General features: G+C 50.4%; 1 protein-coding gene across 1 annotated transcript; it reads right to left on the bottom strand.

The window, feature by feature from the left end:
• Window positions 1-11,603: 11,603 nt before the first annotated feature.
• On the bottom strand, window positions 11,604-14,440 carry LOC786350 (protein S100-A7). The gene is made up of 3 exons (XM_002686002.6): window positions 14,339-14,440; window positions 12,753-12,909; window positions 11,604-11,820 (listed from the first exon to the last, which is right to left on the bottom strand). Exons 2-3 carry the CDS (start codon window positions 12,891-12,893, stop codon window positions 11,656-11,658), a joined length of 306 nt encoding a protein of 101 aa, XP_002686048.2. The 5' UTR covers window positions 12,894-12,909; window positions 14,339-14,440; the 3' UTR covers window positions 11,604-11,655.
• Window positions 14,441-14,730: the final 290 nt, after the last annotated feature.

The raw sequence follows: 14,730 nt of genomic DNA, 5'->3' as shown, positions 1-14,730 counted from the left end.
ACCTCGGAGTGGGGTAGCTCCTCTGGGCCACGCTAAGTGCACCAGTCACAGCTGCCCACGCTAAATGCGCTGGTCGCAGCCGCCCACCCTCCTTCTAAAGGTCCCGTGCACACACTGCCACACTCAGTGCCCCTGACCCTGCAGCAGGCCACCGTCAACCCACGCCTCTGCCAGAGACTCCTGGACACTCACAGGCAAATCTGTGTCAATCTCTTGTGGGGTCACCGCTCCTTTCTCCTGGGTCCTGGTGTGCAACAGGTTCTGTTTGTGCCCACCAAGAGTCTGTTTCCCCAGTCCTGTGTAAGTTCTGGTGGTTCTGTGGTGGGGTTAATGGTGACCCCCTCCAAGAGGGCTTATGCCATACCTAGGTCTGCTGCACCCAGACTTTCACACTAATGACTGCCAGAGTCAGCTGTTAATCTGCCCATAGTTGCCCTGGGTTCTGTTACCACATAGGTCATCTTATATTTACGGGCGCGGAGTGGACCTCTGGTGCTGTTAGTACTCCCAGGCATGGACATGGAGCAGGGAACCCCTTGCTCCATGACAAGGATCCCTTGGCTGACATGGGCAGGTCAGGAGATCCACACTTGGACCCACCCCTGGGTTTTCATTTTGGCTTTTCCACTTAGAAGATCAAGTGCTGAGAACATAGATCCCTGCACCCTCTCAGCTGAATACATGAACCAAACCTGGGGAAGAGCTGTGTTGAATGCATAAGAGGGAATACACAGATTGCTCCAAAAAGGGCCCTGAGACTGCACTGGGTCTTCTGGTCTGCTGGAGCTGGAGATTCACCCATGCTCTTTGCATCTGGAACCAAGTAGGGCACCCATCTAGGTGACCGTGTGCAAGGACAGACCAGAACTCGCATTTGAGACCTCGCAGGGGCCAGGTGGGCACTTGCTTCCTAGTCTGCTTTCATGAGGGCAATGAGCAGACTTGTCACCTTTCTCTCAAGTACGGTTTTCTAAAGCCACATACCCCGCTGGGCCAAGTGGGGACAAAGGTAAATGAGTCAGTCCCTGCTGTAGTGTGAGGAGTCCTTTCAATACAAATGAAACTGGTAAGAAGTCTAGCTGGCTCCAGTCAATGCTTTGGATGGTCATTTTGGAACAGTGCTAACCATGCACCAGATGCAAGGGTTGGCTGGGAGCAGACAGTTCCCTATGTTCATTTCCAAGCCAGGTACTGTGCTAAGAAATGGAGATACAGAAATAAAAATGTTGTAATGGCTGCCCCCTGTCTCTAAAGTGCCCATTTTCTATGTCCTTTCCACTGGGGTTGCTAATTCTTTCCAGTTGGAAGCCCTTCAAACCCTTCAGACCAAGGGTCAGAGTTAGCATTGGTGCCCATCTCCAGCACCTTTTTCAGAGCATTTCTCCACTGTTCCGCACACTTTCACAACCTTCCCCACCACTGAGGCTTTCATCATGCTGCCATGAGATTTATCCTCCTTTCTTGTTCTTTTTGCACACATTTCTGATGCATAGAGGGGTTAGACATGGGCCTTACATTCACCCTTTCTGTCTTACCAGGACAGTATATCTGGAGTAAGTCCACCATCTTAGGCCAGATTTCCCAGAAAGAGAGATAAGATGGGGATTCTTGTGTAAGTGGTTTATTGGGGGAGTACTCTCAGGGGAAGCATGACAGGAAATGAGGGAACTGCACAGGATGGAGGAAGAGGCAAAACAAAGATGAGAGCTCAGCTTCTGTTTCGATTCAGTCTGATTCTATGAGGGGCTCCAGAGGATGAAGGAAATCAGAGATTGTCCGATTCTGAGGCAGCGAAGCCCACCTTTTGTTCGCCTTTGTCAGGTCATCCCTAACAAACAGCAAACTGTCCCCAGAGGAGGCAATCCTGGCTTTCTTGGGCCTGGAAGCTCCTTTGCAGCACATCGTTCAGTCTACTTTCTTGAATGCAAACAGAATAATAATAGCAAACATGTACAGCAGATACTTGGGCTTCCCAGATGGTGCAGTGGTAAGGAATCCACCTGCCAGTGCAGGAAATGTGGGTTTTATCCCTGAGCCAGGAAAGTCCCCTGAAGAAGGAAATGCCAACCTATTCCAGTATTCTTGCTTGGGAAATCCCACGGACAGAGAAGCCTAGTGAGGTACAGCCCGTGTGGTCACAAAGAGTCAGACACAGCTGAGCATGCACGCACAGCAGACACCACCTGTCCATCTCTCTCTAAAGTGCTTTATCTAAGTTAACTCCTTTAACGTCCAAAACAATCGAGGAGGCACATACTGCCACCCCCCTTTACTGGTGAGACACTGAGGCACAGAGAAGGTAAGTCCTGCCAACCTGGGGCCAGAATTTATGCTATTAACCAGGATTCATTGGAAGCGCTTTGAAGGCAGCTGCTGGCCCCATTTCCAACCCTCCCCCGAACACCTCTGCTTTTTTATAATTTTCTTTTTTTCTGGTTATTGTGCTTTTTATTTCTCCCTGATGTTCCAAGATTCATTATTTTTTTATTCTCTTTTTATTTTAAGAACTTCCTTCAGCTGTTCTTTTTAGGTAGTTCTGCTGGGGAGGAATTCTTAGTTTTTTCTTCAACTGAGAATGTGTTGATTTCCCTCTCATTCTTTTTTTTTTTTTTAACTTATTTTTAATTGCAAGATATTTGCCTTACAATGTTGTTTTTGTTGCTGCCATACATCAACATGAATCAGTCATAGGTACACATATGTTTCCTCCCTTTTGAGCCTCTATCCCACCCCCTAACCCATTCCACCCCTCTAGGTTGTCACACAGCACCAGGTTGAGCTCCCTGAGTCATAGAGCAAATTCCCACTGGCTATCTATTTTACAAATCTGGATCAGTTTCTTGTGGGGTCGTTGCTCCTTTCTCCTCGGTCCTGATTCACAGAAGGTTTTGTTTGTGCCCTCCAAGCGTCTGTTCCCCCAGTCCTGTGTAAGTTCTGGTAGTTCTATGGTGGGGTTAATGGTGACCTCCTCCAAAAGGGCTTATGCCATACCCAGCTTGGCTGTACCCAGAGCCCCTGCCTCTGTAGCAGGCCACTGCTGACCCATACCTCCACAGGAGGCACTCAAATACTCAAAGGCAAGTCTGGCCCAGTCTCTGTGGGTCTTCTGGTATGCACAAGAATTTGTTCAAGCCCTCTGAGCATCTCTGGTGGGTATGGGGTTTGATTCTAAATGCGATTTTGCACCTCCTACCATCTTGCTGGGGCTTCTCCTTTGCCCTTGGATGTGGGACATCTTTTCTTGGTGAGATTCAACATTCTCCTGTCAACGGTTGTTCATCAGCAAGTTGTAATTTTGGAGTTCTCGCAGGAGAAGATAAGTGCACATCTTTCTACTCTGCCATTTTAGACAGGGCAATCCCTGCCTGAGATACAGTCAGATTGATCAAATCCTTTGCAGCCAAAGATGGAGAATCTCTATACAGTCAGCAAAAACAAGACCGGGAGTTGACTGTGGCTCAGATCATGAACTTCTTATTGCCAAATTCAGGCTTAAATTGAAGAAAGTAGGGAAAACCACTAGACCATTCAGGTATTAAAATCAAATCCCTTACGATTATACAGTGGAAGTGAGAAATAGATTCAAGGGATTAGATCTGATAGAGTGGCTGAAGAACTATGGATGGAGGTTCATGACATTGTACAGGAGACAGGGATCAAGACCATCCCCAAGAAAAAGAAATGCAAAAAGGCAAAACGGTTGTCTGAGAAGGCCTTACAAACAGATGAGAAAAGAAGAGAAGGAAAAGGCAAAGGAGAAAAGGAAAGATATACCCATTTGAATGCAGACTTCCAAAGAATAGCAAGGAGAGATAAGAAAGCCTTCTTCAATGATAAATGCAAAGAAATAGAAAAAAGCAATAGAAGGGGAAAGACTAGAGATCTCTTCAAGAAAATAAGAAATACCAAGGGAACATTTCACACAAAGATGGGCTTGATAAAGGACAGAAATGGTATGGACCTAACAGAAGAAGATATTAAGAAGAGGTGGCAAGAATACACAGAAGAACTCTACAGAAAAGATCTTCATGACCCAGATAATCACAATGATGTGATTACTCACCTAGAGCCAGACATCTTGGAATGCAAAGTCAAGTGAGCCTTAGGAAGCATCACTACTAACAAAGCTAGTGGAGGTGATGGAATGCCAATTGAGCTATTTCAAATCCTAAAAAATAATGCTGTGAAAGTGCTACACTCAGTACGCTGGCAAATTTGGAAAACTCAGCAGTGGCCACAGGACTGGAAAAATCAGTTTTCATTCCAATCCCAAAGAAAGGCAATGACAAAGAATGTTCAGACTACCCCACAATTGCACTCATCTCACAAGATAGCATGGAGAAGGCAATGGCACCCCACTCCAGTACTGTTGCCCGGAAAATCCCATGGACGGAGGAGCCAGGTGGGCTGCAGTCCATGGGGTCACTAAGAGTCGGACACGACTGATCGACTTCCCTTTCACTTTTCACTTTCATGCACTGGAGAAGGAAATGGCAACCCACTCCAGTGTTCTTGCCTGGAGAATCCCAGGGACGGAGGAGCCTGGTGGGCTGCCTTCTATGGGGTCGCACAGAGTCAGACACGACTGAAGCGACTCAGCAGCACAAGATAGCTAAGTAATGCTCAAAATTCTCCAAACCAGGCTTCAACAGTACATGAACTGTGAACTTCCAGATATTCACGCTGGATTTAGAAAAGGCAGAGGAACCAGAGATCAAATTGCTAACATCCTTTGGATCATTGAAAAAGCAAAAGAATTTCAGAAAAACATCTACTTCTGCTTTATTGACTACAAGAAAGCCTTTGACTGTGTGGATCACAACAAATTGTGGAAAATTCTTCAAGTGATGGACATACCAGACCACCTTACCTGCCTCCTGAGAAATCTGGGGCAGGTCAAGAAGAAACAGTCAGAACTGGACATGGAAAACAGATTGGTTCCAAATCAGGAAAGGAGTGCATCAAGGCTGTATATTGTCACCCTGCTTACTTAACTTATGTGCAGAGTACATCATGCGAAATGCCAGGCTGGATGAAGCACAAGCTGGAATCGAGACTGCCAGACTGCCATATCAATAACCTCAGATATTCAGATGACACCTCCGTTATGGCAGAAAGTGAAGAGGAACTTAATGAAAGTGAAAGAGGAGGGTGAAAGAGCTGGGTTAAAACTCAATATTCAGAAAACTAAGATCATGGCATCTGGCAAACAGATGGGGAAACAATGGAAACAGTGACAGACTTTATGTTTTGGGGCTCCAAAATCACTGCAGATGGTGACTGCAGCCATGAAATTAAAAGATGCTCCTTGGAAGAAAAGCTATGACCAACCTAGACAGCATGTTAAAAAGCAGAGACATTACTTTGCCAGCAAAGGTCTGTCTAGTCAAAGCTATGGTTTTTCCAGTAGTCATGTATGGAAGTGAGAGTTGAACTATGAAGAAGGCTGTGCTTTATAAGCATCAGTTCAAAAGAATTGAAAAGATTGAAAGCATCAATTCTGTGGTGTTGGAGAAGAGTCCCTTGAGAGTCCCTTGGACTTCAGGGAGATATAACCAGTCCCTTCTAAAGGAAATCAGTCCTGAATATTCATTGTAAGGACTGATGCTGAAGCTGAAACTCCAATACTTTGGCCACCTGAGGGGAAAAACTGGCTCATTGGAAAAGATCCTGATGCTGGGAAAGATTGAAGGTAGGAGGAAAAGGGGACAACAGAGGATGAGATGGTTGGATGGCGTCACTGACTTGATGGACATGAGCTTGAATAAACTCCAGGAGTTGGTGAAGGACAGGGAAGCCTGGCATGCAGCAATCCGCCAGCTGCAGGTTGCAAAGAGTCGGACACGCCTGAGTGACAGAACTGACTGACTGATCTATCTTATGTATGGTAATGTCTGGGTTTCAATGCTACTCTCTCAGTTTGTCCACCCTCTCCTTCCTCTACTGTGTCCACAAGTCTGTTCTACCATTTTCTATCTCTGGTTACTGGAAGCAATTTGGTTTGCAGAAGGTGTCTGGTGGTAAAATCATTTGAAAACCTGGTACAGGAGGGCCTGCCTGGAGGAGGCTGGCGGGCAGGCCATGTAGAGGTAAAGTGCAGATTTAGTCAGTGGACGCATATATATGGGTCCATGCTGTGTGTGTGTGTGGTGTGTGTGTGTGTGTGTGTGTGTGTGTGTGCATGTTGAGGGAAAGCTGGGGGAAAAGCAGAACCAAAACGCCTGCCTTAGGGAGGCCTCTGGTGCTCTTCGGGGCTTCCCTGGTGCCTCAGTGGTAAAGAACCTGCTTGCCAATGCAGGAGACTCAGGAGATGAGGGTTCGATCCCTGGGTCAGGAAGATCCCCTGGAAGAGAGCATGGCAACCCACTCCAATATTCTTGAAATGGGATTCCAGAATCCTGTGGACAGAAGAGCCTGGTGGATTATAGTCCATGGGGTTGCAAAGTAGGACATGACTTAGTGACTGAGCAGGCATGCGTGCTGGTGCTCCTGGTGGACTCTGACAGCTGGGAGGAGCAGCTTCAGGGGAACAGGGTGGGCTTCAGGGATGGGCCCTTCTGCAGAGAGGTGTGAGAAGCAGCCCCGAGGAGCATGAGGGGGCCGGGTGGGTGCTCACTGAATATCCCAGGCTCCCCTCACTCCACGGACAGTGATTCGTAGTGCAGAGCAAGCAGAGTGAACCCAGTGAGTCAGCAGGCTGCTGTTCTAGCCCCCACAGGTCCCTTTGGTGACTGGAGGTAACAACATCCTCCATGCAGGATTCAGACCCCCAGGGCTCTGAGCCCGAGCAGCAGGGATGCTCAGCAGAAGTCAGGACCACTGGGTCTGACCCCAAGTCTGCCCCTTCCCAGCTCTGTGACTTCGGCCAAGCCAACCTGCCTCCTGGACCACGGTCCCTTCAGCTGTAAAATGGGATAAATACCCTCGTTGCCTTTCTGGGCCGTTGGCTAGGCAAAACGTTTCCAGTAAAAGTGGTTTTCCTCAGAAGGCACAAGTGCATCCTTTGTAGCAGACCCTTTGGGAGTGGCCAGTGATCAGCAGGAGCAGGAGAACCAGGGCTCCGGATCACAGAAGCCCCTCCCCACTGCCTGGGCCGTGGAGTCGGTTCCCAGGGCCTTGATGAGTCAGGGCCCTGGTGGTTTTGCTGTCGCTCTCCCGGCCACCTGTCTGTGCACACACCTGCCCTGGATGGTGGGCTCCGGTGGAGTAGAGCCAGGGCAGAGACCCTCCTCGCTCATCCCAGAGACGGACAGAGACTCAGGATTTCTGCTGTCCTAGGAGCTGGCCTTCAGAGTCTGCAAGTCTTGGGTTTCACCCTGGCTTTGGCATTTACCAGGAAGCACTCCTGGGAGGTTTACTGAGCCCTCAGCCTCACATCTGTAAACTGGGATACTGAGACCCGTGACACAGGGTTTTTCTGAGGAGTAAGTGAGGCGATGCATTTAAAGCTCTTAGCACGCCGTCCGGCATGGAGTAAACTGTCACTGAGGGCAGCAGCTCTTACGTGATTGACAGTTAATGAAAGTTGGTCTAGTGACGCACTGGATACATAATCAGACACTCTGGTTCCACCTGCAAAGCCCCAAATGTTCTATTTCCTGAGGCACAGCATCCCTCTCATCTTCCCTCTGTCACCAGCTGCCAGGCCAGCCCCACAGGGCTCTGAGCGGGGTCTGGGTTGGGCTGAGTCCTGAGTGTGAGTCCCCAGTGTGAGTCCCCACCCAGAGCAGTGTCACCTGGGCAACTGATGGAACAAGTGCAAATCTGAGGACTGTGAAGGGATCACCCTTCACCTCAGAGCAGAGCTCTCACTCCTCCATGCCGCTTTGCTTCTTACAGGTTGAAGGCACGAGGCCCCAGCTTTGCTCCCTGCTCAGCCCAGGGCACTCCCTCTGGGCCAAGAGTCTTGGGGGAGTCAGAAAGAGTCATTCCTCTTCTCCCTCTAGGCCTCAATGTGCTCTTCTGGGCACTGAGGGGCTGGACTAGATAGATAACCTCCTACGTCCTTTTGGTGGCTCTGTGACATCCAGAGAGATTCACAAACTTCTAGGGAAAATGTCTTTGTAGGTAATCAAGTGCTTAGTGCTGAGTCACTCAGTCGTGTCTGACTCTTTGTGACCCCATGGACTGTAGCCCCCCAGGCTCCTCTGTCTATGGGGATTCTCCTGGCAAAAATACTGGAGTGGGTTGCCATTCCCTCCTCCAGGGGATCTCCTCAACCCAGGTCTTCAGCATTGTAGGCAGATTCTTTATCATCTGAGCCACCAGGGAAGCCCATGAATACTGGAGTGGGTAGCCTATCCCTGCTCCAAGGGATCTTCCTGACCTAGTAATCGAACCAGGGTCTCCTGCATTGCAGGCAGATTCTTTATCATCTGAACTACCAAGGAAGCCCAGGTAACTGAGGATAGACCCAAATCTAGGATTTCCAGAGCCTTCTCTACCCTCTGCTGCCTTTTTTCTGCTTACTCTGCAGTTTGTGGCATCCCCTAGCTTTTTGGGCTCTGGTGTTTTCAAGGTGCTCAGAGAGGAACTGGAGGGCTCACAGCCCATACCTCCATGTTTGCAACATCCCCCTTGTCCCAGTCCTGGGACCGCTATTCACCATTATTCTGGCCTCAGACTGTCTTGATCTGGAGTTAGGATGGACTAGCCTACAAATCCCAAGAGCAAATGCCCCATTACCCTCTGGTCTCCACTTGCATCCCATGACCTTGGTGAAAATTAGCCTCACCTCCAGCAGAGCCCGGAGGGGCTCCTCCGGTTGGGCCATAGAACCTGGCTCCCCACGTGGCAAGTGGTAAAGAACCTGCCGGGGCAGGAGATGCAAGAGCTGTGGGCTCATTCCCTGGGTGGGGAAGAACCCCTGGAGGAGGAAATGGCAACCCACACCAGTATTCTTGCCTGGAAAACTCCACGGACAGAGGAGCCTGGTGGGACCACAGTCCATAGGGTTGCAAAAGAGCTGGACGCGACTGAGTGTCCGAGAACGTACACACACACACAGGGGAATAGTGGTGAGCGAGGGTAGTTTGGAGACTGCGATCCCAGGGGTGTCAGACTAGGGAGAATGACTGTTGAGCATCCCGGAGCACAGGCAGGCCCTCCCTAGAACTTCCTGGTGTCCAGTGTGTGCTGTCATTACAGCCGAAGAGCCGCCCCTGGAAAGCCAAGGGCCAGGGCTCCCACCCCATCCCTGCAGCCCACACTCACCCTGCTTATTCTCCCTTTGCCTCTGCCGTCCTCCCGCCTCGCTCCAGGCCAGGGCTGTAATCAAGTTTTCCTTTGTTTGATATCTTCTCCCCACAGTAAAGAAAGAGCCAGATTTCTTGCTTTTTTTTTTCTTAATTAAACTTTTTATTTTGTATTGGGATATATCCTATTAACAGGGTTTCCCAGGTGGCACTAGTGGTAAAAAAACCCACCTATCAATGCAGGAGCCATAAGAGACATGGGTGGATCCTTGGGTTGGGAAGATCCCCTGGAGGAGGGTATGGCAACCCACTCCAGTACTCTTGCTGCAGAATCCCAAGGACAGAGGAGCCTAGTGGGCTACAGTCCATAGCCTCGCAGAGTCGAACGTGACTAAAGCGACTCAGCATGCGTGCGTAGCCTAATAGCAATGTTGTCTAGTTTCAGGTGGATGGAAGGGACTTAGCCACACGTGTATATGTATCCATTCTCTGCCAAACTTCTCTCCTATCCAGGCTGCCCCTTAACATTGGGCAGTGTTCGCTCTGCTATGTAGTAGGTGGTCCTTGTTCGTTATCCATTCTAAATATGCAAGTGTGTATCTGTTCATCTCAAGCTCTCTAACTATCCCTTCATTCCATCCCTCCCAACTGGCAATCATAAGTTGGTTCTCTAAGTCTGTGAGTTTGTTAGAGCCAGATTTCTTAGAAGAGTTCTTTAAGAAACAAGACAAGACCAAGATGAGAAGATCAGCTTTCCCGAGTTTCTCTAGAGTGAGGCTGCAGTTGCCATAGATTTACACAGCCAGTCCCATGGCTAGAAGCCCTGTATTGAGGGTCAGAGATTAGCCAGGCCCAGCTCAGCCCAGAGGTCTCAATGAAGACCTCTCAGGAGTCAATAAACTGTTGCCTGCCTTGTTCTGATTACTAGTGTTATTTTTCTAATCACTTTTATTACTGTTATTTTCTTATTTTTTTAATTATCTATTTTAATTGGAGGCTAGTTACTTTACAATATTGTAGTGGTTTTTGCCATATATTGACATGAATCAGCCTATTTTCTTATTTTTCATTGGTTATGAATGTTGGCAAAATAGTCTGCAAGGGATGTTCCTCAAGAGAGAGGAGGTGATGTTCTGGAAATTGAAGTGCTCAAGGAATGGTGTCAAGGAAGCTGAGCAGTCACCCGCGCGGACAATAACTTGTCCTACATGTCACCTGCTGGCGGGAGAGCAGAAGGATGTGGAGACGGTTGCCTGATTCATCCAGGAAGAAGGTTTGCCTGAATAAGAGGTTAGTGGGAGGCTGAGTGGGTGGAGGTGGCGGGGTGGGGAGTGATAGGGCCAGAAGAGGTGCCCTCAAGGAGGGCACGCTGGCTGAATCTGCAGGGGACATGATCTGTAAGTGGCACTGGGGAGGGGGTAAGCACTGACTCTGCCTCGTGGCGCCCTGGAGATACTCTGAGGAGTGCCAGTGATCTGTTTGGGAAGCCCCGGCGTTGTACTTGCTTCTAAATCCTCAGCCCCTAGAACCTTGCCTGGCTTCAAAGGGCCAGTGGGTAATGACATGCCCCTACCCATGGCAGATAGAGGAGACGGGCATGTACACGCTCGGCACAGGGCCCCTTCTCCTCCCTGAGAGGCTTCTCCACTGGGCTCCTTCTGCAGTCCTGTCTCCTCTCTTGACTCTCATGGGATGTCTGGACCCCTGGACTAGCTAGACCTCCTCTGCCTGGAGCATCCATCACCATGTGCTATCCCCAAACACACAGCTCCTGGCTTGTAGCAAACAGCTGCTGAGAATCAGCTCAGCAAACAGGGTGACTCTCACTTCCACAGGGACACTCACATAGGCGAAAACACACCAAGGCTTGCACGGGGACCAGGACACAGCCCAGGGACCCCAGGCCACAGGACAGGAGATTCAACCGTTTGGTACTGCTGAGCCTCCTGTTCACAGCAACAAATGGCCCTGTGTCCTCAAACTCCCCCGCGCACCTGCCCAGCAAGAAAACCCTTTTAAATCAGTGCCAGTCTCCACAGCCCCTCGGGAAAATATTGGGGCATGAGGCCCAGTGTGGAGACACTGGCTTCTGCTTACTGCAGTTTCTTGGTCACCAGATGCTGAGCCCTGCCTTCACAAGGAAAAGCATGTCTGGGGCCTGCTGGAATGCTTTGTCCTGGCCTCCATCTCTGGGACCCCGAATGTTGGCTACATTTGTTAGGGAGCAGGGACAGAGGTGGACAAGAGGCCCTGCCGAGAAGAATGCTCGCTGATGCTGGAGGCCATGAGAGGGCGCACTGCTAGCACCTTCTTGGTCCATCCACCTGGTGGAAATTCCAGAAAATATTCACAAGGAGTAGCAGTTTTGACAACATAGGCGCCCCCATAAAGAAAGGAAATAAGCCAGAATCTGGGGGGACAACACTTTATTGTGTCTTGGGTTGTCCGGAGGCCTCTGGGCTCACTGATTTCCCCCAGAACAGAGCTGTGCTCCGTGGCTGTGGTTGTGGTAATCTGTGGCTATGTCCGCCAGCAAGGACAGGAACTCAGAAAAGTCAATCTTCTTGTCCTTATTCTTGTCCTTTTTCTCAAAGATATCGGACAAGTATTGTCTGCCCCTTTTCTCCTGTGGGCAAAAGACATCAAAACAGGCAAATTCAGCTCCACAAAAGCGATGAGTTGGGAGAAGAGGAAGAAGTAGAGACAGAGAAATGAGGACCCAATGCAGCACAGAGGTGTCTGGTATGGCATTGAGGAGGGGAGGTGTGGGATGAGGTGGGGACACTGACGTTGCCCAGCAGTTCAGTGGAGAGTCCTTCCCCAAATGTGAACTTGGATGAAACCCTGACATGGTGAGCAGGCTCTGCCCAGAGCTGTCCTGATCAGTGTGCTGGTGGGGGGAGTCTCCAGCCCCAGACCACCCCCCACTTCCCCCAACTCCCTGCAGGTGACCACCTACCTAAGTTCTGCTCAGGGACTCAAAATAAGCCCTACCCTTGTCTGCCTCGTGCCAACCCCTTCTTCTTTTGACCTATGAGGTCTTACTTGCTCTGAGTTCCCTCTTCTTGCTTTCCCTAGTAACCTCTTCTTTTTGTAGTCAGTTCAGTTCATCGAATTGTCCAGTTAAATCAGGTCAGTGGATGAGTTCTTTGTTGTATAAAATGGTCTTAAGTTCTGTCAGTGATGGAATGTCTGTCACCTTCCCTCTGATCTCAAGAACCCTGAGGGGAGCCTCTAGAGCCTCTCAAGATCTGAGCAGAAGAGTTTGAGTCTCATACAGAAGCTGGGACAGGCGAGAGGGGACCCGTCACTGCCCTCCAGCTGTAGCGCTTTTTGATAACTTATCATCAACTACTTATATGCACACATTGTTCTACTTTGCCACATACATCATCTCTTTACACCCTGTTATAGGTCAGGATAGGAAGTTCCATGATGCCCTTTTGCAGATGAGAAAGTGAGGATCAGAGAATAGAGGGACTTGTCCAAAGTCACCCAGGAAAGGGTCCTCAGTCATGCCAGGACCCAGTCACCATGGGGGACCAGAACCCCACTCACACAGGCACTGAGGAAGTTGGGGAAGTTCTCCTTCATCAGCCGCAGCAGGTCCTCCTTCTCGATGGTGTCATCGGATCCCGAGTATTTGTGAAACAGGTTGATCAAGTCTGTAATGGCCTGCTCAAGCTGAAAGCCGCTCATCTTGGCTTCAAAAGAGCTGCCAGAGAGGAGTCAGTGACCTTTTGTGTCCTTCCCCCAGGGGAGGGTCCCCAAGTTAGGACACCTGGATGGGGACTGAGCAGCCAGCAAAAGCCTGGCTCATTTGGAGCACAAGAAACTGCTTCTCTGCGTGGTGGAAGGAGTAGCTGAGCAGCAGGAGGGCGTGACCAAGCTTGGGGCTGGGTCCCCACAGCTCAGGGTGTGAGTAGGTGAAGGAGATTGGCAGACTCCACTGTGGGGAGGACCACAGCGTGTGGAAGCAGAGACGGTCAGCCCCAGTGAGAAGACTGAGCCTGAGGTGGGACCTGGCAACCAGAGCCTTTGGATGACCCCACACCCCAAACAGCAGCAAATCCATCTTCTCTAGGTTCAGCATCAGGGTCAGAGTCACAGGGGCAGGACAGTGTCACCTCTGATCTGGTCTGAGCCTCCTGGGCTGCTTCAGGAAGATCCCCTAGAAATCCACCTGGACCATAAAGTAAGCTCTACAATAAGTGGACAGAAATGCAGTCCTGTCCTGAGCCCTGGTGGGGGCCTTCCTGGACCACCCCTGAGAGAGAAAGAGGGACTGGGGATCAGAATCAGCCTGGGGTTGGGAGTGAACAGAAATAGCTGCCCCAGCTCCAGGCTGTTGGGTGGAAGGTTGGAGATGGGGGTCCTTCCGATTTTCTGTTACTGGGCACTATGTGCATCTCCAAGGCTTGACCTCATTAAAATAAAGAGAACATCTGACTTTCCTAAGCAGGTTCTTCCCCCAGCAGTCAGAGGTCTAGGCTGCCCTGGACCCCAGTCAGAGAAACTGGACAGAGCAGCCCTCCCATGCCACTTTCCTAAGCAGCCAGGACATGACCCTGCATCACGCATGTCAACATCTAAGACAAACCCCCCTGCCTTCTGATGTAGGAGAAAGAGCCCACTGTTCTGTCAGTAAGAGGACCCACCCAAGGCTTCTGTCAACGTGGCCAAGACCAGAGCCGAGCCCTGCGTGCAGATGGTCCCTGAACATTTTCCTGCTGGGAGGAGGTGGGGAGCTCTGGTTGATCAGTCTCTTACCCAGGTCAGGGCAGGACATCTCACCAGAGTAATGGTGAGTGGGGGTCCCAAGCCTGGGGTTAAGGCTTTGGCTGGGACTCCCACTCTCCTCAAGGGTGAGGTCGGTGGGTTTTTTGACCTGATAATCAGGTGAGTCCAGAGAAGGAAGAAAGCAAGAGGAGGGGGAGTGTTCTCAGCTCCCACTGGGCACGTGTCCACAAGAGCATCACCAAGGAGCTAGTGGAGGAGCAGGGAGTATTGGTCATCTTGCCACACAGATGGGACCTCAGCATGTTGGCAGCAGAGTCGGGACTGGACCACAGGCTCCTGCATCCCCTCCCAGAGCTGCTTCCCGGCTCCTCCTAGAAAAGGTAGATAGGCCGGAGCAGACTTACCTGATCAGAGGAGATGTCACCAAGGAGAAGGACGAGTGAGATGCTCACTGGACAGAGACTGGTCCCTTTATAAGGCTTAGCCGGGCGCTTCCCGGGGCTGGGAGCCCTGCGGCTGTGTTCGCTCTCTGCTTCCTGGAGCATTGCCCCACTCAGGTGGGTGGGCCACACCCAGGAGGGTGTGCTCAGCCTTTCCCGTCAGAACCCCAGGACACACTGCACCTCCCAGGATCTTTCCCTAGAGGCTTCTCTGTCCCCTGCTTGATCTGGGGCTGGGCAACCGGTGGGATGTATTGCAACAGGACTGGGAACAGAGTAGAGAAAACTGGGTTTCTGGACCTAAAGTGGATGGAATTTTGGACTCTGAAGGCTGCATGGTCTCCATTTTTATTTAT

Source organism: Bos taurus, chromosome 3 (assembly GCF_002263795.3).
Source record: "Bos taurus isolate L1 Dominette 01449 registration number 42190680 breed Hereford chromosome 3, ARS-UCD2.0, whole genome shotgun sequence".
Classification (NCBI taxonomy): Eukaryota; Metazoa; Chordata; class Mammalia; order Artiodactyla; family Bovidae; genus Bos; species Bos taurus.
Note: the sequence above shows the minus strand (reverse complement) of the source record. Positions and strands in the feature narration are given on the sequence as shown.